The sequence below is a fragment of the Panthera onca genome, chromosome A1 (assembly GCF_046562875.1).
Source record: "Panthera onca isolate mPanOnc1 chromosome A1, mPanOnc1 haplotype 2, whole genome shotgun sequence".
Classification (NCBI taxonomy): Eukaryota; Metazoa; Chordata; class Mammalia; order Carnivora; family Felidae; genus Panthera; species Panthera onca.
This window is the reverse complement of record NC_138339.1, coordinates 49,084,008-49,107,956: the sequence shown is the minus strand read 5'-3', so window position 1 is coordinate 49,107,956 and position 23,949 is coordinate 49,084,008. Positions and strand designations below refer to the sequence as shown.

General features: G+C 49.1%; 2 protein-coding genes across 2 annotated transcripts in view; one reads left to right on the top strand and one right to left on the bottom strand.

Moving 5' to 3' along the window:
• The window catches only part of ADAM19 (ADAM metallopeptidase domain 19), an 82,849-nt gene extending 75,853 nt beyond the window's left edge, over positions 1 to 6,996 (top strand). Inside the window, exons 22-23 of the mRNA XM_060634847.3 lie at positions 2,454 to 2,606; positions 3,371 to 6,996. Coding sequence (XP_060490830.1) covers positions 2,454 to 2,606; positions 3,371 to 3,424 — 207 coding nt within the window. The 3' untranslated portion in view covers positions 3,425 to 6,996. The remainder of the gene's footprint in view (positions 1 to 2,453; positions 2,607 to 3,370) is intronic.
• Positions 6,997 to 10,708: 3,712 nt separating this feature from the next.
• NIPAL4 (NIPA like domain containing 4) lies at positions 10,709 to 23,507 on the bottom strand. Its single transcript, XM_060634848.3, has 6 exons — positions 23,219 to 23,507; positions 19,613 to 19,852; positions 16,361 to 16,417; positions 15,104 to 15,194; positions 12,412 to 12,572; positions 10,709 to 11,381 (listed from the first exon to the last, which is right to left on the bottom strand). The coding sequence occupies exons 1-6, from the start codon at positions 23,253 to 23,255 to the stop codon at positions 10,753 to 10,755; spliced, it is 1,215 nt and encodes a 404-aa protein (XP_060490831.2). The 5' UTR covers positions 23,256 to 23,507; the 3' UTR covers positions 10,709 to 10,752.
• Between the last annotated feature and the right edge of the window lie 442 nt (positions 23,508 to 23,949).

Genomic DNA, 23,949 nt, shown 5'->3' with positions numbered 1-23,949 from the left:
CAAGGAATGACAGAGGCTGTGAAGACGGAGCTCACTGAGTCGTGAGCGACCACTTCCCCTGCATCCTGGTGAATGCAGGGGCACACAGAGGGTGAGAGAGGTGACCTTGGGGAAGTTTACTCCTCAGGAAGCCCCTGAACTGCAGAGGATTTCCTTCCTGGTTGGCTTGTTTTCTGACACGCCACTACCTACCCAATGCCCTCAATGAACTTCTTTCAGTTTGCTGTGCTTTTTCTCTCCTCTAGGCCTTTGGGAATGCTTTGTCTTCTGACTGGCACACTCTTTCCTCCTTTTGCATGGCCAGCCCTGTTCATCCTCAGATCTCCTCCTACTTGTCACTCCCCCTCCCCAGAAGCCCTCTCTGACCCCCAAGCCTGAGTTTCGTGCCCCAGTACCTCTCTCATCACAGTACTTATTCCACCAAATTGAACTTTCCACTAGTCGGGAAGTCTTAACTGAGGGATGCTAATTCGAGGGCAGTCAAGGACAGAGGCCCCTGGAAGGTGTGAGTCATCCTGCCAGCAGCCTGTTCACCTGGCCTGTCTGTGCCTGTCTTACAGGAGTTCCCACGGCATAGGCACAAATCTTTCCCAGGCAGTGTCCCAGCACGGTACCTTCCAGAGCTGTCCTGTGTGTTCTGGTGTGACCCTTCAAGTGGGGCAGAGGACCTGTTTATTTTCCTTCTGGGACTGCTTTCCTTGGGCTTCACTGGGACCCCGGCTGACCCCATCCGTGGGTTTGGCACCAGCTCTGGGAGGTTCCCTGGAACACAGGGCAGGATCATGGTTCGGCAGAGTTGAGAGCATCAGGTTTGGGTCGCCAATGATGTGAATCTGCCTGTCTCCCATTTTTCTCATCTGAGTCAAGGGTGGGATGGAAAATATACATGCAGAAAGGGAGGGGGAGGACAGGCAGCAAGAGGAGAGGGAAGAAGGGAGAAGAGCAAGAGGTCAGAAATCACGAGCAGAGGCGGCAAGTGCATTCGTCAGCTGGAGAGACCCTGAGTCCCACTGACCCCCTGAGCAAGGGCTTAAACAGCCGAAAGTTATTTTCCCACAGTTCTGGAGGCTAGAAATCCAAGATCGGGGGTCTGTAGGGTTGGTTGGTTCTGGTCTGCAGATGACCCCCTTCTCCCATGCCCTCTATTGGTCCTTCCTTTGGGCCCCAGTGTCTCTGTGTCCAAATTTCCTCTTGTCACAAGGACACCAGTCAGATTGGATTAGGTCCCATACTAACAGCTTCATTTTAACTTAATTGCCTCTTTAAAGTTCCTGTCTCCAAATATAGTCACATTCTGAGGTCCTGGGGCTTAGGGCTGCAACATATGAATTTGTAAGTGGAAGAGCCAGGCTTCAAACCCGGTTCTAACTCCAAACCCTTCACCACCCTGTGTGCCAGGTCCTGGCTTAGGCCCTGGGATCCCCCGAGCTGAAGGGAGCATCATCTTTTCTTGGGGGCATTCGCAGTCCAGATCTCAGCTGCACCATTCCTAGCTAGGTAATCACCCTGGAGGTCTCTAGGGACCACCCTTTGAGAGGTAGTGGTGAAACTTTGTAGCCTCCTCTACCCCCTACAAATATTTAGGAGCTTCTAATCTATACCAGGCCCTGGAGGGCAAAACAGATGCCATCCGTGCCTCCCAGGGCCCATATTCTGCTAGGGAAGAGACTCAGACATGTGTAGTTACAGTGGTGATCAGTGCTATAAAGGAGAGCTCCAGGGTGCTCAGAAGGAACTACAGCAAGAGTTGATCTACTCTAAGAAATCTAGGAAAGTTTCCCTGAGGAGGTGACATTTGAAGTGAGAGCTGAAGGATGAGCAGGAGTTGGCAGACCGTGAGGGTTGAGAGAGGAGAGAGTTTTCCTGGTCCAAGGACCTGCTGATAGGAGGTTTTATGATGGCAGAGAGTCCCGCAGAAGGAAGGAGCATCAAGGTCATGGCTCTGGGGCCTGAGGAGTTAGATGAGGCTAGAGAATCAGGAGGGGCCAGACTGTGCCACAGGCTTTGGTCAAGGCTTTGCTCTGCATTCTGTGGGAAGGGGGCAGTGGTGGAGGCATGGTGACATGATCCACTTTGCCATTTACAAGGATTCCCTTTGGGCTACCTTTAGGCAGGAGGGGAGTGCAATGCCTGGGAGGGGCCTGTAGATGCTTCTGGGGCTGTTAATCTTCTATTTCATGCCCCAGGTAGGGATTATAAAAGTGTGCTCACTTTGTGATTATTCATCTAGTTGTATATTTATGATTCACATTTTTGTATGTATATTACACTCCACTTTACAAAACTGGTTTAAGAAAATGAAAGGTTTAATATTTTAAAAAATTAAAAAAAAAATAAGACCATAAAGTATATCCTTTTTTTCTCATCTGATTTTGATCTGTAATATATCGGGAGCATTTTCTTTCAAACAGGCCCCTCCGGCCTTTGAGTAAGACTTGTGACTTTCTCCCCAGGATGTTTCTAGGCCGCGACCGCCGCAGAAGGCACTGCCGGCTAACCCTGTGCCAGGCCGTAAGAGCCTCCCCAGGCCAGGTGGCGCCTCCGTGCTGCGGCCCACTGCCACTACCCCTCTTCAGTCCCGGCCTCTGGCAGCACCTGTCCCAAAGGTGAGTCTGTGGAAACCCTCAAGGTATCACTGGAGTCAGAGGGCTCCAAGAGGCAAGAATGGTTGAGAAAACAGACCAATTCATGCTCCTTTTTGCAGGGATGAATTTCCAGAGCAAAAGCCAAGGACCAAACCTTAGTGTTTCCTGGTGCCTGCATGACTATCCCTTAAATTAGGGTTAGAGTTTTTTTCTTTCATATGAAAGGTGATGCTTAGGAGTCTGAACTGTGGTGCCTTCAAACCTGGATCTGCAACTGGCCAGCCAAATAGCCCTGAGCAAATCATTCTTGAGTCTCAGCTTCCTTCTCTGGAAAGAGGCAATAAGAAGCAGCAGTAGTCTGCCCCATCAGGCTGCTGTGAAGGTCAAGGCAGTTAGTTTATATACACTGCTGGCTAGTGAAAGGCTATTTACAAATGGCCCATCTTCTTCCCTCTCCCCTGGGGCTGACATGTTCTCAGGCTGCCAGTCCTGGAAGTTGGGGCAGAGGGGAGGAGGCGAGGAAGCTGGCCGACTGCCCTCTGTTCCCACCAGGCCTGGGAAATGTGTAAACTGAACTGCAGCTCAGGTTGGGGGCATCACCTCACCTCTCACTGGAGGGTTGATAGTCTGGATGCACAGGCACGGCGACACATTTCTACGGGAAACCATTCCTAGCTGACGGTCTATCCTCCTGACCTGTCAAAAGCAAGAGGACAGATCCCATTGACCCCATTGGTCAACATTTAGCTGATCTCTCTCTCCCTCCCCTTTCTTTGTTTCCACAGTTTCCTGAATACAGATCACAGAGGGCTGGGGGGATGATTGGCCCGAAGATCTAACCCCTCTAAAGGGGTTTCTGCCTTTCCTTGAGGACTCTGAACCCCACCTCATCCCAAAGGATCCATGGCCATGGAACCTGGAAAAAGCATGTCTGGCCACCTCCAAGCTCCTCCTCCCCTCTTTCCTTCCTCCCAGAACCACCGCATCTCCAAAAATCTCCTTCTTGACTCAGTGCCTCCTTGGCTTCCTGGGAGGCCCAGAGAGACTACTGTCCAGTGGCATCAAAATGTTTTGTGCAATATACTGCCCCAGGGAAGGGAGGAGAGAACACAGATGAAGACAAATGGAAGCTTCTCCTCCAACCTCCCTTGGGTTGGCCTGTCACCTCAGAGGTGCCAGTGGGGATGGTCTGGGCTGTATCACCATACAGGCCCAGCTGGGAAAAGTCCTGTTCAGCCCTTCAGCCCACAACTTGGCTTGGAGAAGCCATTCATCCACATCCTGTGGTGGAGGGTATACATGAGAGCTTTCCATTTCTTCTATCTCTCTTAAAGGTCCCAGGCTTGACAGAGGCTGGGCAGTCACTCATCCCTTTTAGCTCTGAGATCGAGAGGGGTCAGGCCAGCCTCCACCGTGGCCCTGTTCAGGGCCTGGTCGAGGCCACCACTCCTGGCTCTGTGGCCACATGTGAGCAAGTGAAGTTTGCTCCCCTCCCACCCCTCTAAACCCCCACCTCCCCTTATTCACACGGGTCGCCCTGACTCCAACAGGTACTATTTGTGGGCAGTATAGACAGCAGAGGGAGCACCAGGCTTGGGCCTCCTCTGAGCCAATGCCAAAGTTGTGGCTCTCACCTCGGGATCATTCTTGGTTGCCTTTTGTTTCCTTGTCTTAATAAGTGCCCAGCGCTTTTGATTTCTCCCTTCAGAAATTTCTCCTTCCCCACTCAGATCTACCTAAGGTGTGGTGCTGCAGTGAGTGGGTCTTCAGCAGTCCCAGCCTCCCAGAGACCTGGTGCTTGTGAGTTACAAGTGAGGGTCCTGCTGCAAGGGTTGGCCACTGGATTTCCTATGTGGTTCTCACGGCTCTTGACCAGAGGACACTCAGGCCATGGCTGTGGGGGTCGAAGCTTTTTTTTCCCATTGGGTTTTGTGACCTCAGCAGAGTGAGGGTGTCTTACCCTCTACTCCCTGGTGGAAATCTAAGTAAGGTCCTCAGGGAGGGCAAAGGGGGCAGAACCCCAGCCTCTCCCTAGGTCTGGTTACTGATTGGAGTCACGGTTGTTGCCCTCTGAGCAAAGAGCTGACCTGTCCCTAGAGATCTGTAGAGAAGTAGCAGTCAGCAGTCTTGATGGAACAGAGTCAGAGCTGGAGCCACCAGGCTTTTTATCATCCACTTCCTCGTGTTCTTTCTTCTGGTCACTGCCTTTATCTGACTTTTATAAAAAGAACTCGAAGCAGCTGGGAAAATGCCACTGCATTGGGTACTGCCCTCCCCAGAGCAGGAAAGGAAGGCTTTGTGGTGCTCTGCTAAATTGGACAACTTGTCACTGGAGATGTTCTCTGGTGGCGGTCTCCACCCCCAGAAGGGTGCTGTGCTGTCCCCACCTCCTGCAGTGAGCCGTTGTTCACGCTTGAAAACCTCAGTACAAGGAAGAAGCTTGAGCTTTTACTCCCCAGCCACCAACCCAGGGCCCCCTTACAGTTCTCTGCACACAACAGGTGCTCGATATGTGTTCTCGGGTTTTAGACAAGTGGGAGATTTGGAATGTACCCCTGGGGACACACATGAGGTAGATTTAGAAAGATCTCAGGAAAATGAGTTTCCTTTCCCTCAGGTAGTCTGATATTCATGTGTCTGTCTCCCAGACAAGGGCCCTGGTTGATCCCCATAGCCAGTTTCCACCTTCCTTGCTGCCTGATTAGGTCAGGGGACAGCCTTCCATGTAATTGTGCTACTCCAAATGCCCCAGGCCTCAAGGTTGGGTCCCAGAAAAGTAAAGGTGAAGACACCCTGGCAAAAAAAAAAAAAAAAAAAGTCACCCTTATGCCCACCTGCATGCTTCACAGACGTTCCTGTGGTATGTCTAGCTTTTTTTCCCACATACCAGGAGGTCGAAGGCTCTGAAGTGAAAATGCCACAGCCATTGTGGCTGCATGAGCCTTTTGAACCTGAAATCCACTCTCCCTGGAGCCATACCAGAAAGAGTCCTGGGTTGTGTTTTCTTTTTTTTCTGTTTTTGTTTTCCGTTATTTTAATACCACCTCTATCCCATAAAATTGTACTGTGAACTGGAAGAAGGTCGAATTTTTTATATTTGATGGAGACTTTTGGTGGCCGGTTCTATTTACTGTTTCACTTCTGGCTGTGTCCAGGGACTGGGAGTCACCGTATTGGCAGGCTGAGCAGGCTGCCCAAGAGTGAGACTGACCACTGCGTGCTCCCTTTTCCTTCCTGTGCCCTGTGCTGCTTTGAGGTGACAAATAAAAACAAATATGGCCTTAGGTTAAAAGGGATTTTATTTGAAAGGATTACTGCAAGACAAGGAAAGGGAACTTGCATTCGGGGCAGGGTGCTGGCAGTGGAGGGAATGCTCAAGTGAGCTCTTGTAAGATCTGCAAGTATCTCAAAGCTCATAAAGGGGCCTTTTATTTGATAGGATGGAGTGGATGTGACTAGAAAGAACTGCAGTAGGAGCATCCTTGCACTCAGCCTCCTTGTGGGGGGCTGCTACAGAAGGGCCGTAGGTTGGCTCAGGCTGAGGGTGGGCCCAAGTTCAGAGTCTGGTGGGGAGACGAGCCTAGCTAAAGCTGGTGGAGTTAACCAGTCCTTTGTTCAGATGGAGCTGTATGGAAATCTTTTTAAAAGCTAACTTAACCTGCCAGTTTTACAGCCCTGTAAATGCTTTTCTTAAGAACCTGGGAGCCATCTCTGAAAAGTAAACCTCAAGGGACCGCAAGGGAGCTAGCATCCCCATCCGCCTGTCTCAGTGGGAGTTTTACCCAGGGACCGACTTGCTGTCGGTTGTTTTTAGCATTGTTTACTTCTCCCTGTAAAAGCCCTTTTCTGCCCCAGCTCTGAGATGCCTGCAGATCCTATAGTATTGTGAGAGCCCCTTCTCCATACTGCAGTAGCTCCTTGCTGTCTCTTGCCATAATCCTTTTGAATAAAACCTCCCCTTACCTATGTTCAAATTTGTTCTTTTTTGGCAAAGGGTATGGAAGACTTGTGTATTTTAAATGGGGGACCAGCTCTAAAGTCAGGATTGTGTTAAATGTGTATATAACAGCTCTGCTGGCCACCCAAGAAAGCCAAGGGAACGCCAACTGGAAAGGTGCCCCATCCCTAGGGAAGCTTGCTAAGAGGGGTTCTGCAGAATCCAAGCCAGTGTCCCCAGAGCCACCCTTCTGCTCATCCTCTCACACCATCTGCTGTGTGTATGTGTCTGGGATCTAGGGCATGTGAATTTTCTTTTTATTTGGAGATTGTTCACGGAAAACAGATCCTCTTCTCTCTTGTCCACCTATTAATTGTTTACAATATTTGTACATCTATGCAAAATACTTGAATGGGCCATGGTGCCTTTTCCCCCCCTTGTTTGTATTTAATTAAAATAAATTGTCATTCGAAATGTCTGGTTTGGCAGTTCTTTTTTGTTGGTGTTAATCTCCCACTGCTCAGCCTGGATAGGGTCCATCTCATGAGGACTCCTCAGAAGAGTTCCCACAGAGACAACCAGTCCATCTGTGAGGCCACAATGAAAGACCCCAAGCCACAGCAAAGGGTTTTCCCATGACCAGTTGAGAAGGGCTGCTTACCTTTGTACCTGGACACAGGCTAGTCTAGTTTAATTAGGTGTGGGGTCACTAGAGGCACGAAAGAATGATCCTGGGATCGTCTGCTGTGTTTCTCCTCAGGCTACACTATTGTGCTTGGAGACAGCGAGGACCCTTGGTCAGCCTCCACATCTTATTGCTAGGTAACACGCACTTCCAAATGGGGAGAGTCTTGCTCAAGGTCTGTTGGGCTGGGTGGGCAGGTGCAGAGCCAAGGCTAGGGTTGAGTATGCTTTCTGATTCCAGAGCCCTATGTGATAACAACTGCCATCCATTAGTGCCCCTGAGTCCGCAGAAAGATCCCACCCTTATTCTCTCATTTGATCCCTGCCTTGGTTTTGAGGTTCTCTAAGAGAGAATCATAATAACCATGCTAGGAGGTAACATTTACCGAGTACTTAAATTATGCTAGGCATTGTATGTTACTGTCTTTCTGTACATTACCTCATTTAATCTTCACAAAAGCCCTGGGAGGTCTTTGGTATCTGATATTTTTCTAACTTCTCAGGATTTTGAGACTGCCTGAGGATATCAAATGCTTTGACTACTAAAATGCTTCCTCATGAAATCAGCCCCCACCCAAACACCCCTGCCTGTTTAACATCCATCATCTAAACTACCCACTGTGTCTACTCTGCCAGCCGATCTCTGGGTTGATAGTCATAGATTGATCAGCAATGCAATACGCAAAGCCTGGTTGGACAGACCTGGTTCAAATCCCAGCTCTGCTGCTTACTAGATGTGTGGAAATGGATAAATTCCAGAACCCGGGGCCTTTTTTTGCTACATGGCGGGAGTAATACATACCTCAAAAGTGTGATCATACGCGAAGTGCTCCGTGTGAAAGCACCCACCTGTGCCTAGCCTGGGCTAAGTGCTCAGAGACTGCTGACTACATCAGTTTTTGAGTTGCCCTGATGAACATGCCAGGGTTTTATTTATATCTGCTCTGGATTGAGAGTTGGCTCTCAAGACAGTTTGGGCAAAGGAACAGTATTGCTCCTTTATTCAACAGATGATTTTTATGAGTGCCAACTATGTGTTCGGCATTGAAAACAAGCAGCAAATAAAGACCAGCTCCCATGAGGCTTATACCCAGACAGGGGAAACAGCACGGATCACAGGAAAAGGAATGAGCAAAGTAGTGCCAGACTTAGTTTAGTGCTTAGGAGAGACGCATTGCCTGGTGGGTAAGACTATAGACCCAGAGCCAGATATCAACTTGGACTCTTCCTGGCTGTGTGACCTTGGGTGATTACATAACCTCCCTGAGACACTTTCCTCAAAAATGGGGCTTAAAAATATATCTACCTTGGGGTGCCTGGGTGGCTCAGTCGGCAAAGCGTCTGACTTCGGCTCAGGTCATGATCTCACGGTTCGTGGGTTTGATCCCCGCATTGGGCTCCATGCTAACAGCGCAGGGCCTGGAGTGTGCTTCAGATTCTGGGTCTCCTCCTCTCTCTCTGCCCCTCTCTGTTCATGCTCTCTCTCTCTCTCTCTCTCTCAAAAATAAATAAACATTAAAAGTTAAAAAAAAAATCTACCTGGGGGATTTGTGAGGACTTAATCCACATAAAGCTGTTCATACTGTGCCTGGCTCCCAGTATGGGCTCAGGTATTAACAAGGGATGAATATTTTCAACCGACTATTCCCCAAACAGCCTTTCCCACTGTAGTGAGTGTGCCTGTGAAAGTTACTGTAGGGACTTACTTGGCAGTCACAACCCTCCAGAGATCAGAGACCAGCCCCCCAGCATTAGACAAACCAATTTAATTGTTCTGTGTCCGATGAAGGCCAAGACACAAGTATCAAGTAAACATACCCAGAGGTCTTTTTTCTTGACCCTGTAAACCACGCTCTCAGGGCCCTTAGATTACTGCCACTCTCAAGATCCAACATGTTGCACTGATTTTAGTTACAGAAATCCACATTCATTGAAAACTGGAGATTTGAGGCTGGAGGTGCAGGAAGCTAGTATATTGGTCAGCCGAGCCTTTAGAGCTTCAAGGCCAGCAAGAGTCTGGGCCGGGCTTGGCTGTGCTTAGGGCATGGGACATCAACGCAGGACACAGGTACGGGGTTATACAGGGGAGGCTCTGCACCCACTTGGGGGCTGAGGATCAAGCCTTCCCTCTTTATAGATATACTGGCTCTCTTACTTCCCCTTCAATGGCCCTTCTACCAACTCCCACACTCTTGCAGCTAGAAAGAAGACAGGAAGAGAATTATCTCTCTCCCTCTCTCCAGCTGCTCTTGTTTTTTAAATGCGTCTGGCCAAATGCAAGGGGATCAAAGGCAGTCCCCAAAGTAGATGGTGTTGGAGCAGCCACGACCTGCTGCTTCCCAAGGTGGGTAGCTCATCAATGGCATTGAGGACTTGGTGGCCATCTGATCAACAGCCAGAAAACACCCATGCCAAGCCTACACCCCACTCGGTCACGGAAGTTCAAAGCTGATCCCACTGCTCAAGCCTCTAAGGCTGTAGCCCAGAAAGTACTCAGAGCCCTTTCCACCGGGGTTCTTGGTTGGGCACCAGAGTAAACACAAAAGTCATCCCTGGTTTCTAGAGGGCCTGTGGCCGCTTTCTGCCAAATTCTGACATTGCTCCTAATTCTCCCCATCTCCCCAAATCATATTTTGGTTTACTCCTTGAGGAAAAGGAAAGTGCATTCTGCCAAATGCTATTTTGACAGCCAGACTACTTTTAAGAGCAGTGCAAATGCTGTTCTCTTCCCAGAGGGAGGCAAAATGAAACACTGGGTTGGGCCAGCAGAGCTTGGCTGTAGAGGATCATTGTCCTTGTCATTTTGTTTTTTGAGTTCTAAGGTAATTGCCTGAATGTCTCAGTGACAACTCCTTAGGACAGAGAGAGAGACGGAAGGGGCAGGGATGGGGGTAGAGTGGACGGAAGCGAAGATGCTGACCTCCCGGCTGGAGTGCTCCGGGAATGGGGCTGGTGGAAATGTTCCCTGAGACATCAGGTGGTTTTCACAGTAAGAAGGTCAGCTGAGGTCATGCTGTTGTCTCCGAAGAGGAAGTAGCAAAAGCAGCAAGACGTCTCACATTAGTTGTCAGCTCTGGATGGGAGGCGTGACGAATTGCTCTCGGGGCCTCCAGGAGCCAGCTGCACTTTGTCCTTGGGCTGAGGAATGGGATTCAGTCACAGGAGAACCAGTGCTAAGTATTTCCTGACGACCAGCATCTCAGGGAAGTTCTTGGCCTGTGCTACATTCAACGGGTCAAATTCTATCTTCTTCCCAACAACACAGAGATGACACTGAGGAAACAAGTGGGAAGGGAGGTCCAGGGGACCTGCTGGCACCAACATCAAGTAGGGTATTTGGTCACTGAGGCTGTTTCCACGAAGTTCTGCAACCACCGCTCACTGGGTAGGGATTTTCCTTCTGGAAACAATGATGAGGTATAAATGAACATCTCAAGAAAAGAGAGCCCATCGGTAACAGTTGTTCTGAAAATAACCAGGTGGCTCTGGAATTGAGAAGTCAGGCTGTACTGTAGTGCTCATCTTCTCACTCTCGTATTCCACACTTTAAGAATGGATTATAAATACTTTGGGCTTCTCTTCTGGTGATGGGGTGCTGGAGAGTTCTATATTGTCCACAAGGACATTCTTGTCTTCTAGTCTAATGACAGTGGGCTCAGGGGTGGGAGATGGGGTTGGGTTTTTGTGCATGTGGGGCAAGCTGGTCTGGCTGATGTCCAGGTCTTTGAAAGCATGAAGCATGAACACACCCAGAATGATGGTGACAAAGCCAGAGAGGGTGCCCACAATGTCCACTACAGACATGCTGTACCATTCCTTGAAGAGGATGACGGAGGAAGTAACCACCACCGTTGTGAAGAACACATAGTAGATGGGGAACACCAGGGAAGTATTAAAAATGTCCAGTGCCCTGTTCAGGAAGTTGACCTGAGTGCTGAGAGAAAGTGCCAGGATGAGGGACAGGATGTAGGGGAGGGGATGCCTCACAACTGGCATCCCCTGGAAGAAGTTCTTAATGGTGATGCCCAGACCCTTGACGGCAGACACGGAGAAGGACCCAATCACAGAGCAGATGATGATGTAAACGAGGATGTTCCTTTGTCCATAGCGTGGGGCGATGACGAAGATGAGGACGAGGCAGAACACCAGCAGAAGCACAGCAAACACGATGTACCCTTCAGGAGGGGAAGAGATAGATAATCTGAGCTACAGAGGATGCAATTAGTATCTAGAGCCCCTACCCATGGTGATGGGATGTAACATAGTAGGGTTCCAGTCCCATGACACAACTTTTGAATAATTTGGACAAGTTATTAATTAAACCGCAAGACCTCCATTTCCTCATTTGTAAAACAGGGCTAAGAATAGGACCTTTCTCGGGGTACCTGGGTGGCTCAGTCAGTTGAGTATCCGACTTTTGATTTTGGCTCAGGTCATGATCCCAGGGTCGTGGGATCAAGCACCATGATGGGCTCCATGCTAAGCATGGAGCCTGCTTGGGATTTGCTCTCTCTCTTTCTCTCCCTCCCTCTGCCCCTTTCCCCTGCTCTTGCTCTCTCTCTCAAATAAAATAAAATAAAATAAGATAAAATAAAATAAAATAATAAAAGAATGGGACCTTTCTCATAGAGCTTTTTTGGTGGGATTTAATAAGATAATGCATGCTACAAGACTATGTCCCCCCAAGTTCCTATGTTGAAACCTAATTCCCAGTGTGATGGTATTTGGACATGGGGCCTTTGGGAGGTGATTAGGTCATGAGGGTGGCACTTTCATAAATGGGATTAGTGTCCCTATAAAAGAGACCCCAGAGAGATCCTTCACCCCTTCCACCATGTAAGGGCACAGAGAGAAGATGGCCATTTATGAATCAAAATCTACCAGGGCTTTGATCTTGGATTTTCCAGCCTCCAGAACTGTGAGAAATAGATCTCCGTTGTTTATAAGCCACCCAGTCCATGACATTCTGTTACAGCAGCCTGAACATACTAAGACAATGCATGGAAAATATTTAGAACCATGCCCAGCACATAATAAACACATGATAAATGGCATCAATACACATCAGGCTGGGAAGCCTGTGAGCTAACCCTAGGACCAGCCCCCCCAGCTTTCTTTCTTTAGCTTCCCTCTCCTCCAGGTGGCAGCACCTGGCATGGTCAGCACGCAGCCAGACCTTCCCACTCACCGGGGCTCGGAGCCTACCTGTGTCTTTCATCTTGGCAGCCATCTCAATGACGGTGGAGACCTTCTCTTCCTCAGGAGCGTGTATCACCATCACTGTGCTGCCGGCCACACAGATCACACAGCCCAGCTTCCCCAGCAGATTCAGACTCTCTCCCAGGAAGTATGAGGACAGGACAGCACTGCACATGGAAATGGGAGACAGAGATTAGAAGCCATACTTGTCCCAGTGTCCTGAAGGAAAATGGGGCCTGAGCAAGCGCTCATGGAGAACAGATCAGGGCTCACTGATCTCCTCCAAAAACATTTGAAATAGAAACTTATTTAGGGGAGGCTTATGGTGTGTGCTGGAGGAATCGACGTATGTGTGGAGTTCTTTCATTTTAGAGACTAAAAGATCCCCAAACACAAGAGTCGGAAAAGTCCTTCAAAGCACTCTTGTCTAACTTCCTACCAATGAGCACATCTTCTCTTAACATTACAGACTGCTTTCAGACATGGCTTGTAAACCACTGGTGGCAAGCAGCTCGCCCCTGCACAAGGCAAATGGATCTACTGTAGGTTCATTCTAATTGTCAAAAATATGGTAATTTCTACTCATTGTCCTATTTCTATTCCATGAGCTATACGGAACAAATCTATTCCTTCTTCCGTTTGTATATGCCAATATAAACAACCACAATGACAATTATAGACACTGTGTCTTGGGCATATATAATATGTACTAAGTATTAGGCTAGGAATTTTCTACTTATTATATCTCACTCACGTCTCACAACTCTTTGAGAAGTAAAATATATTATCCCCATTTTATAGATAAGAAACTGAGTCTTATAGAAATTAAAATAACTTGGCAAGGTCATGCAACTGGTAAGTAGCAAGGCCAGGATTTTAGCTGAATTTCTGTCTAATTATAAAGCCTATGGTTTTTCCTCTATACTTCATTGAAGAGAATTCTTGTGACTTCCCTGAAGTGGGTAAAACACCTCCAGTTCCTTGCTATTCCTTGGTGATGTGATTTTCATTCCCCTCACATCCTCAGATGGCAGAGGTGAGGGAAGAAGGGAGGGAAATGGGGCAAGACAGGTATGATCTCATGGTAGGTTTCTATTTCCTTACAAAGGTAACATTAACTTAGGGTAAAAATCAGTGGCTGATCTAGGAATGAATTCCTCCCCCCAAATCCTAGTTAAAGATATGAAGGGAGGGGAGATTAATGTCCAAGCTCCTTTGAATGTCTTCTGTCTCTCCTTTAAAACTGCCCATAACATTTTACCCAGAATGTGTGTTCAAGAGAGTCTGGTGGCATTAGCACAGGCAGACGTCACGCGATGGAGTATTCCCCTCCTCCCCCAACTTCCTGGGAGTGGGAATTTGTAAGTTAATCAGATACGCAATAGAAGTATCACAACTACATCAGCCAACTGTACCATGTGAGTCACGGTTCTGTTTGTTTTTGATTGTGTAAACGTTACAAAATTGTCATCAAGATGGTAAAACAAAACAGGAAACTATGGGTGCTGGGTGTGGTCGGCAGGGCTCCCAGGTTAAGCCAATAATCACAGCCAGCTTCAAATGGGGCTCCAAGACCCCCACAGAGGAACTATGCTTATAGTTCAGGAGGAATGAGGCAATGCGAAGCACACATAGTATCAGTTATTTTAAAAACTATTGGATGTCTGCCAGGCAACACGGCTTAGTGGCTTGAGCACGTGGCCTTTGAAATCAGACTGCTTGGGTGGGAATCCTGGCCTAGCCCCTTAGGACCTGGCTGATCTTGACCAAATTGCTTAACCTGTCTTGGCTTCAGGTGTCTTCTACTTTCTAGTTAGTAGGGAGGCTGTGAGGATTAAATGAGTTAATACATGGGAAACATTTAGAACATTTAGCACATAGTAAGCCCTCATATGTGCTGGCTATGGTGATTCTTCACTGCCAGTTCTGTACTATGCTCTTTCTTTCTTTCTTTCTTTCTTTCTTTGTTTTTCTTTCTTTCTTTCTTTCTTTAGTAACATTTATTTTTGAGAGACAGAGCACAAGCTGGGGAGGGGCAGAGAGAGATGGAGACACAGAATCCGAATCAGTCTCCAGGCTCTGAGCTGTCACCACACAGCCTGACTCGACGCGGGGCTCGAACCCACACACCGTGAGATTGTGACCCGAGCCGCAGTTGGATGCTGAGCCAGCCAGGCGCCCCTGCACTATGTGCTTTCTGTGCATCATCTCATTTAGTCCTTGAAGCAATGCCTTCAGGTAGGTAGTATTAGCATCCCCACTGAGCAGACAGGGAAATTGAGGCTTAGAGAAGTTAAATGACTTGCCCATGGTAATGTAGTTACTACATTAGGCAGAGCTAAGGTCAGAACTCAGGGACAGCTAATACAGAGCTTATGCTTTTTAACTTGTATGCTGCTCCTACTGGAGCACGAAAGCATTGACATGAGACAGTCAGCTTGGTGGCAGTGGGAGCCCTTCCAGCTGATCTGGGTTTGGCCTGCCCTTCTATTGCCCCATCGTTTGAGGAGATGCTAGAGCAATCAGCAGCAAACAATCTACAGATCAGGAGCTCTGAACAGCACAGTGCCTCTTTCTGGGAGCTAATATCGACCCACGTCCCTGACTGCAAGTGGCAGTTGACCCCACTAGACAGTTCCAGACCTCAACAAACTGAAAATAGGAAGGAGGCAGAGACAGCAAGAGAGGAGACAATAACCTTATGAGGACGCTCAGTGCTCCCAGAGGCGTGACAACTGTTGCAGGAGCAAATGCGTAGGCCCCGAAGTTGGCAACCTCTCCAGCAGCCACTAGGAAATGAAGGGAGAAAACACGGTAGTGTGGCTTCGATGCATCATCTCCAGCCCAACTGAACCTGGGCAGAGACAGCTTCATTCAGTGGTCAACCATTCACAGGATCCCAGACCATCATTCCTTAATGTCTTGATCCTTATGCTCTCCTCATGGCCAATCTGATCAGAAGGTCAGGCCCAGATTATCCTGATCAAATCCTTCCATTTTAGATGGGCAAGCTAGGCCCAGAGTCCAAGGTCACAGGACATGTTTGTGGAAGGATGCTTTCTTGTTCTTGAGGTCTCTTGGCTTCTAGTCCAGGCACGGCTAAATGTATCTCAGGGACTGTTGATGTTTCATCTGTATATATGAGGTGAGTTCTAGAAAATGTTAATTTATCAAATAAAGAAACATTTAATTATTGGTTCTCTAGGTACCTGTTGGTCATGAGGCCATCTCTCCCAGATTGACAGGCAGGTGGTTAGAAAGTCTGACATTCCCAAAGGGCCTAATTCTCTGCATTTGAGTTTCTAGTTTGCAGACTCCTGAAAGTGCCCTTTCTGTCTCTGCTGGTAGAGAATGACCTGGGTCTGCCCTTTGAAAGTAGATGATGAATGTTATAGCCCTGGCTATGACTAGGGTCAAAACCTGACTTATAAATGGAAAGCTGGATAATTTTCCATTCAAAAGAATTAGGGTTTGAAAGCCAGAGAGGGTGGGTGGAAAGCGGGGGAAACGTGTGAATGTGCAAATCTGGGCAAACTGCAAGTGGCAGACCAGCCATGTTCTAAAGTGAGCCAACACACGGCCTGTGGAATGGGAAAATTGGCTGAGGAGCCCCAGCCTCCCATGTAGAGATCCAACAGACTCCAGCCAGGAGTGATAACTCTCTATGTTTCAAGGGAAGTTGAGAAAAGACACCTTTATCATTACCAGCTCTCTACAAACCTCTCTGGGGTTAAATGTTTCATGGATGAAGGACTGACTTTGGGTTGAGAAAGAGATCTGAAATACAGGTAAAATGTTCAACCTGCAAAGATGGTCAAGATGTTCCCCTTGGGAATCTGGGTCTCAGATTCACACTTTGCACAATGGAGACAGAAAGGCCCCCCTCCGCCCCTCCTTTCATCTCCGCCTCTGCCATCAAAGGGTCATTGTTGTTAGTAAGAAAGAACCCACTTACTCGTGAGAAATCCAGCCCACCACATGGCATCCTTCAGGTAGCCATACCCTCCGTCCACTGTAGAAAGGAATGGACACAAAGTTAGCTTGGCCATGCTCTTTCAGGCACCTTTCCTATCTCTACCTTCACTCCCCAGTCTTGAAGGGTTCAATATATGTTAGCTGGTTAGTTCTCTGGGCTTGCTTCTGGGTGAACTTATCCATTCCCCAAGTTTTAAATACCATCTTTATGCAGGCATCCTTATTTCATACACGTATACTGATCCTTTCTTTGGATGTATGTATGTTCAATTGCTTAGTTGACATCTCTTGGATCTCCTATAGGCATCCCAAACTCTGTCTTAAATAGAACTCTTAATTTTAAATGCTCCCCACCCACCCACCTACCAAATGAAAGTCAGTAAATGGCACCTCTATGCACCCAGTTGCTTAAGCCACAAACCAGAGAATCACCCTTGACCCTCCCATTCCTCCACCTTCTGCATTCCATCCATTCTGCTAATTCCCTCTCCAAAGAGCATCGCACATATGTCCACTCCACTGCCACCACTCAACTCCAAGGCACTACCACCTCTGGCCTGGGCTGAGGCAATAGCCCTCTATGTTCATCTGATTCCACTGTCATCATCCCTTTATAACCCACTGCCTTCATAGCAGCCAATGAATTTTAAGAATGTAAATCATACAGTCACCCCTCAGCTTGCAGCAGGCCAATGGCTTCCAAATACTCAGAGGATAAAGCCCCAAATCCTAAATAAGCCAGTTTGTAGTTTTGTCCCTGTTCACCTCTCCAAAGGCATCTCCTACCACTCTTCTTACTAGTATCTACTCACTCAGGCTTTCTTTTAGTTCGTCCAAAATCACGAGCTCTTTTTGGCTTTAAAACCTTTGCATGTGCTTTTCCATGTTGGAAACAGTTTTCTTAACAATATTTGCTTACATATATTTGCTCACTCTACAGGACGTTGCTTGAATGTTTCTTCCTCTAAGATGTCCTCTGTGACCGCCTTATCTCTATTATTTCTCCTTGGGATTCTCTTTCATCACACCCAGCTTTTCTCCTTCATGACATTTATTTATAAATTGAATTAATGTATTTATTTTCTGGCATATCTCCCACTAAAATGGAAACACCAGGAAGTCAGGAATTGTGTCTGCCTTGTTCACATGGTGGACTCAGAGCCTGGCACATAGTCAATACTCAATAATAATAGTTATGATGATGATGGTTATGATGGTAATAGATGGGTTTTAGACAGTTATGTGAAAATCCAGAGATTGTGTATCGCTTTTTGTAAATGTCTATTTTTCTAAGAAGGTCTTTAGATCTCATCAGGTTCCTAAAGGACTCAGGATCTTCCATAAAAGGAGCACTGAGAGCATTTTATGCTAAGGGTTGAAATCTCATTAGATAAGGAAATAGCAGATTGGAGGGAAAAAAGGATTCCAGAGAAGCTACCTTTCTGAATGGTATCAGTGATATTTACCCTGCTTTCTCCTGGCACACGCAAATCTTTTCCTGGCACTTTGGGAGGTCTCTGGCCTTCTGAACACTTGTCAGGAAGTGAAGAGAGAGCAACAAAGACCATTGCTCCTGACTTCCTCCCCACATCTCACAGCTTTCCATTTCAGAGGGCACCTGGCTCTAGCCCTGGATATCCAACTGTCTGCCGGGCCGTCCCACTTAGAGAAGAGTAATACCAATACTCGTGCCAAGCATTTTTGTAAACACACTACCTATCTTCACAACAATACTAGAGGTTGGAACTGCTCTTATCCCCATTTTACAGATGAGGAAACTGAGGCACAGAGAAAGCACTTTCCTTGCCCAGGATCATATCACCAGGAACTGAAGAGCTGGAATTAGAGCCCCAGGAGTCTGCTTCCAAAGCACAGTGTCTTACAGAACACTAAACTGAACATGCCCAGACTTGAACCATCGTCTTCCCATAAACCCGCTCTTCCTGCCTTCTTTATCACAGAAAACAGCACCCTCATCTCCTCAGTTGCTCAAGTCAGAAAGCTGAGTCAGCCTCGACTCTGTTTTCACCATCCCCTGGGAGCCAGTCGACACCAAACCCAGAAAGCTCTCTTGGGACTCTACCACTGTCTCCATTCCCAGGCCCAAGTTATGCTGTCCCTCTCCCCTAACTGGTCTCCTGGGCACCAGTCTTGTCCCTAATCCACCGTCCACCCAGCAACCAGGAATTTTTTCAAATCGTAAATCGAACTATGTCATTCCCCCGCCCAAAACCTTTGTCACTTACAATTGCACCCAAACTCTGTAGCCCGGTTTGCAAGACCCTTCGCGATCTGGCCCTTCCCCCGTCTCTTACCCCTCGGTGCTCCAGCCATCCTGAACTACTTTCGGCTTCCAATGTCACTCATCCTCTCTCGCCTCTGAGCCTTTGCACTTGCTGTCCTTTCTGCCTGCATCACCATGTCTTCTTCTCTTCTCCTCCACCTTGCCATCTCATCGTTTAGGCCCCAGCTTCCAGATCACCTCTTGTAGGAAACCTCCCCTAACCTTCCAAGCCTGGGCTTTACATGCTCCTCCAAAATAGTCCCAAAGGATTCTGTATTTTCCCCATGACAGATAGCAAGTAACCTACTATGGAACGATTGCTTATTGACTTGCCTGTGTCTCCCACTCAACTCAGTGCCCCACAGGGCACTGTGTCCCCGTGTCCAGCATGGTATCTGGCACCCAGCAGGTTTGCGGTGAATCATGAGCAAATAAATGAATTCCTTGACACATGATTCCTTTTCTCCAGAATGTTTTCACAGTAAGTCCCTTGTGGACAGAGACCCAGTAATTTTTCTGTAGCCTGTAGCGGGTTCAGTGTGAAGTTAATAGGGCACACCAGTGTGCGGCAATGCTCTGGGCAGAGGTATTTGTATGCCCATTTTGCATAGGGAAGTTGAGGGAAGTTGAGACTTGCCTATGATGACCTAGCTGGTAAGAAATAAAACTGGACTAGATCTGGGGTTTCTGATTCTCGGCTGTGAGACTTTTCCTTATCTGTACCCCCAATTAACTTATCTTGAAATTCTCCAGAAATGTTGGATTTTAAAGGAACGTCTCCTGCTGGTGGACTGGATTCCTGGTGGAGTTGACAATGAGTCTTTTGTGACCATTTAAGCCAGGCTCTGAAACTGCTACAGTGGCCCCCCTATGAAGGGAGGTGCACAGGCCTGGCCCAGGGCCCAGTTGCCCGGCACCCCATGCCCACCCTCCCCCTCAGGACCCTACCAGCCCGTGTGGCCCCCGAGGCCACCAGTCGTTGAAGGCCTTTCTTCTTGAGGATGACACTGCTGCCGACGAGGAAGCTGGACAAGAAGGCCAGGCCCAGACCAATGTAGAAGCCATAGCTCTGCCTGAACCTCTCCTTCCAGCTGGTAGAGGTGACATTGCTGGGCACCTGGGGGCTGAGGTCACTGACGATCTGGCACAGGACTTGTTGGGAGGAGCAGTAAAGGCTGATCAGGGAACCTGGACAGGAAGACCATGGTAAGTGAGTCACGCCGGGTACATTTGGGTGCTTTCAAGATACTGGAATTGGCGGCTCTTTCAGACCCCATACTTCAGCTTCCAAGGCCCACACAATGGGCCTGAACCTAACAATAATAATTAACATTCACTAAGTGCTTACTCCAGGCTAGGGGCTTTATTTGCATGAACTCATTCAATTTTCATAACCATCTGTCAGGTAAGTGCTGCTTTGAATTCCCATTTCATAGATGTAGAAATGGAGGCCATGAGAGGTCAGGCACCTTGCCTAAGAACACAGACTGTCTGACTCCAGAACTCCAGCACATAACCCCTAAGGTGTACTGATGCTCCCCACACCCAGCAGGGTTCTCAGGCTCTCAAGCTGTCAGGCATCGACTCCAACTTCCCACCCTCCACAGGAATCTCCTCCCAGCCTCTGGACTTCCAATAGCTCAGGATCACACAGGGATTTTCTCCTCCAAGAGGCCTCTTCACTTCCATATCCCTACCTCCAGCCGCAGCAGAGATTCCTGACAGGTAACATGAGGGAGTGAGGCCTGCAGGTCCATAGCCCCTTCTAGGCCTGAAGATGACTAAATATAAGCACCCCGTTTGTTAGAACGGCCCATTTCCAAGCCAGATTTTAAGACCTCTGGTGCTGACAGTCAGTGGCTTGGGCCTCCTTCAGGCCTCAGAGACATTGGTGTCCTTGTCACTCCATGTGGAATCTCTTCAGTTTGCTTTCCAAGTGCTTGAGATCCTGAGAGTCTGAATCAGCCCTCATCCCCCAGAACTAGCCAACCCTTGCTTGCCTTTCTGGCACAAACACCAAGGACAATAGGACAAACTTGGGTGAGGGGCAGACCCTCAGTCAGAAGAGCTAAGCTGCCTAAGTTCAGTGAAACAATATAAAGCACAGCCAATAATCCTCCAGTTCCAGTGCCCACATGGTCCTCTACTCTGAGGCTTTTCAGGAACATTCCTACCACAGAAATGACACAGTGATCATGTGCAGGGTTTTGGCTGGAGAAACTGGGACCCTGATAAGTTTGGTAACCTGAGTAAGACTACATTCGTGGTAAGAAGAGAAGCCAAATTGTTCCCCAAGTCCCTGTGATGCCAAAGCCATGCTCTTAACCGCCACATGTACCCCACAGAGCAGGCAGCAAGGGTGGGGTGGGGTTTCCTTTGGCCTCTTGAGGGTTATTTTAAAATATGAACTTATTGCTAACATTTAAAAATCCTATTTCCCCGGGTGCCTGGGTAGCTCAGTCAGTTAAGTGTCTGACTTCACTCAGGTCATGATCTCGCGGTCTATGGGTTCGAGCCCCGTGTCAGGCTCTGTGCTGACAGCTCAGAACCTGGGGTCTCCTTCGGATTCTGTGACTCCCTCTCTCTCTCTCTCTGCCCCTCTCCTGCCTGCTTTTTCTCTCTCACTTTCTCTGTTTCTCAAAAGTAAATAAACATTAAAAAATTTTAATAAAAATCTGATTTCCCAAGAAAATTCAGCTTTTGAGCTGCCTGTGTTTACCTTGTTGAGTACACCGTCCCAACCGACAACTGGCTGCAGTTGAGAGTGGTTCCCCCTTAGGAAATGCACCTTGCAATTCCTCAGAGTCCATACCTGGCTCCCTTCAGTCATTCTGGTTATGTGCTCAGCCCCTGTAGGCATCTGAGTTTGTGACCTCTGGTGGTCAAAGGTCTTTTTCAAACCGTGGGTCACAAAGCTCCAGGCTGCTGTGCCAAGGATGTAAGCCTGGGCCGGGTTCTCCTCATACCAATTAGAACTACAGGCGAGCCACTAGATGGGCCCCAAAGCCCAAGGTCATGCAGCTCTGGCTTTGGTGTATCTGGAGGATAGAGCAGCATCTTGGTGGAATAAAATAAGGGCAATGCTTATCTTTCTTCCATGGCACAGAATGGCCTGTCTAACCCTCTTACTTGCCGCTGGGAAAACTGGGGCCTAGAGAAGGGGAAGGACTTGCTTGAGTCTCACAAAAACCTAGAGGCAGAGCTGGGCCTGGAACCCACCAGGGGACATCCATGTGTCTTTCACAGTGGGAGATCTCTCTTCCTGACACCTGTGTTGCAATCAAGAGAAGATGAGACATGAAGCCATTTCCATCCTTAATGAAATTTGGTCTGACCTCTTGCTCCTGTTCCTCAGCTCAGACAGTCTAGTCTGGAGAGTTCCCTGAACTCAGGAAATGAGCCAGAGCCTGGGAGGACATGGGCCAAGGAAGGTGACTCCCAAGAGGAAGGCCAAGCCCATCCCCACGCCCTTCACCTGCCCTCCTGAAGGTGCATCTCCAGGAGGTGGAGCCACGGGGTGAGCTTGCCTGTTCTGGGAAGCACCCTCTGCTGAATGAAGTTTTCCCAGGGGGACGAAAAGAAAATGAAAGAGGCTGAAGGCCAAAGGACATCCAGTTCTGAGAAGGATGCTCATTAGACAAGCGGGTGCTGGGCCCGGTGATTCTGGGTTCTTTTCCAGAATATGCTAGGACTGGGGAACATATTCTTCCCCAGGGGAAGGTGAGGCTGAAAATGGACTGCATTGTTGGTCAGGAGACCAAAGCCAGCCAACACCCAAAGAGCTGGCTTTGAACACTCACTGGAGAAGAGAAATTAGAGAAACAGGGCTATCGGACAAGTTACAATTGCAAGAGGCGGTAGGAAAATGGAGACATAGCAGGAAGAGAGCACAGTAGTCTGAGTACAGGTTGTAGGATCCAAGGGCTCTAGCTTTATATTCCACTTCCCCCAGCGGATTAGTTTGAGCAAATCATCAGGCTTTTCAGAACTTCAGTTTCTTTCTCTCCAGAAAGGAGACGGCGAGATGATCATATCTACCTGCCCTCTAGAGTTAAGGATAAATGAAGTAATGCAGGCAAAGGGCCTAGTCTACCACCCAGTTCCCAGCAAGAACTTAACATAAAGCTAAAGGTCTTTCCTATCCCTTCCTGGGTTGCTCTTTCCCTCCTTTCCCTAAAAGGTGTGTGTGGGTTTGGGGGTGAAGAGTCTCTGCGCCCCTCTCCCTTGCCCCAGGGAGACAGGCAGACCCGGGCAGGTAGTAGAATCTGAAGCAACTGTATATAAGAAACAACCACGAGCCCCCCCTCCCCCTCTGGTTGACCAGTTGCAATCAGTGCTGCCCGCCTCCCGCCTCCGTCCCCACGAGTCCCCTTTCCTCCCAACCCCCCTCTCAGCTACCAGCTCCGAAGACGGGGGAAGTCGGCCGGAACCCCGCTTCTCCCCAAGACTGGCCAGAGCGCGATCCACCCCTCCTCGGTTTGGGCCCCGGCCAGAGAGGACGCGAAGGAAAGGAGCGGCGGCGAAGGGAAGGCGCGAAGCGCGGCCCGCACGCACCGTTCTGGCAGCTGGTGTTGCTGGCCCGCAGCTCCATGGGCCCTGCGCGCACGGACCCACGCGCGGGCTGCTGGCGCCCCGGGTTCCCCGGTGCCGGAGCAGGTGGCCGAGACTCGTCCCCCGCGTGGCCCGCCTGCCAGAGGCTGCCGGGGTCGGCCCCAGGGGTGGAGAGAATGACGCGCCCCAGAGGGGGACGGTCCTCGGGGAGGAGTCACCCAGAGTCTTGGGCAACTCGTTGGGCCGGGGGCCCAGCGCTCGAGCAGCCGGCAGAGGGGCGCACGCCCTCCCGGGGTGCGGAGGCTGCAGCGCTCCCGGAGAGGGAGTCACCGCGTCGCGCCCCCGGCGGGAGGCAAGGGGGGCGGGTCCCCGGGCGCCGCCCCTCCGCGACGCCGGGACTGCACCCGGTGGTGTCCCCAGTGTCAGAGAGATGATGGATCCTCAGACGGTGGGAGAGGGGGAAATTTTTCGGGCGGAGGAAGAAGTGGGGAAAGTGGTGGTTGGAAGAGGCACGGCTGCCAGATGGAGTCCTCCCGGGTCGGGAGGGGGTCCAAGACCCTGGGTTTCTCCCTTCCTGTCTGCCTTCTTGGCTTCCTCCTTCCCTGCCTCCCTGCCTGGTTCATTCATTCAACATAGGTCTGATCTGTGCTGGGCACTAGCACGCAACAGGCACACAGTAAGTAGGTGCCCGATAAATGACCCATACTTGTCTGTGGAATGAATGGATGATAGAA

Excerpts from the sequence above, each read along its gene's own strand:
- NIPAL4 (XM_060634848.3), bottom strand. The coding sequence starts at position 23,255 with ATGGAGCTGCGGGCCAGCAACACCAGCTGCCAGAACG. Across the intron at positions 19,853-23,218 it reads CAACACCAGCTGCCAGAACG|GTTCCCTGATCAGCCTTTAC; the intron begins GTGCGTGCGGGC and ends CTTCCTGTCCAG. Across the intron at positions 12,573-15,103 it reads GCACTGAGCGTCCTCATAAG|TGCTGTCCTGTCCTCATACT; the intron begins GTTATTGTCTCC and ends TTCCATGTGCAG.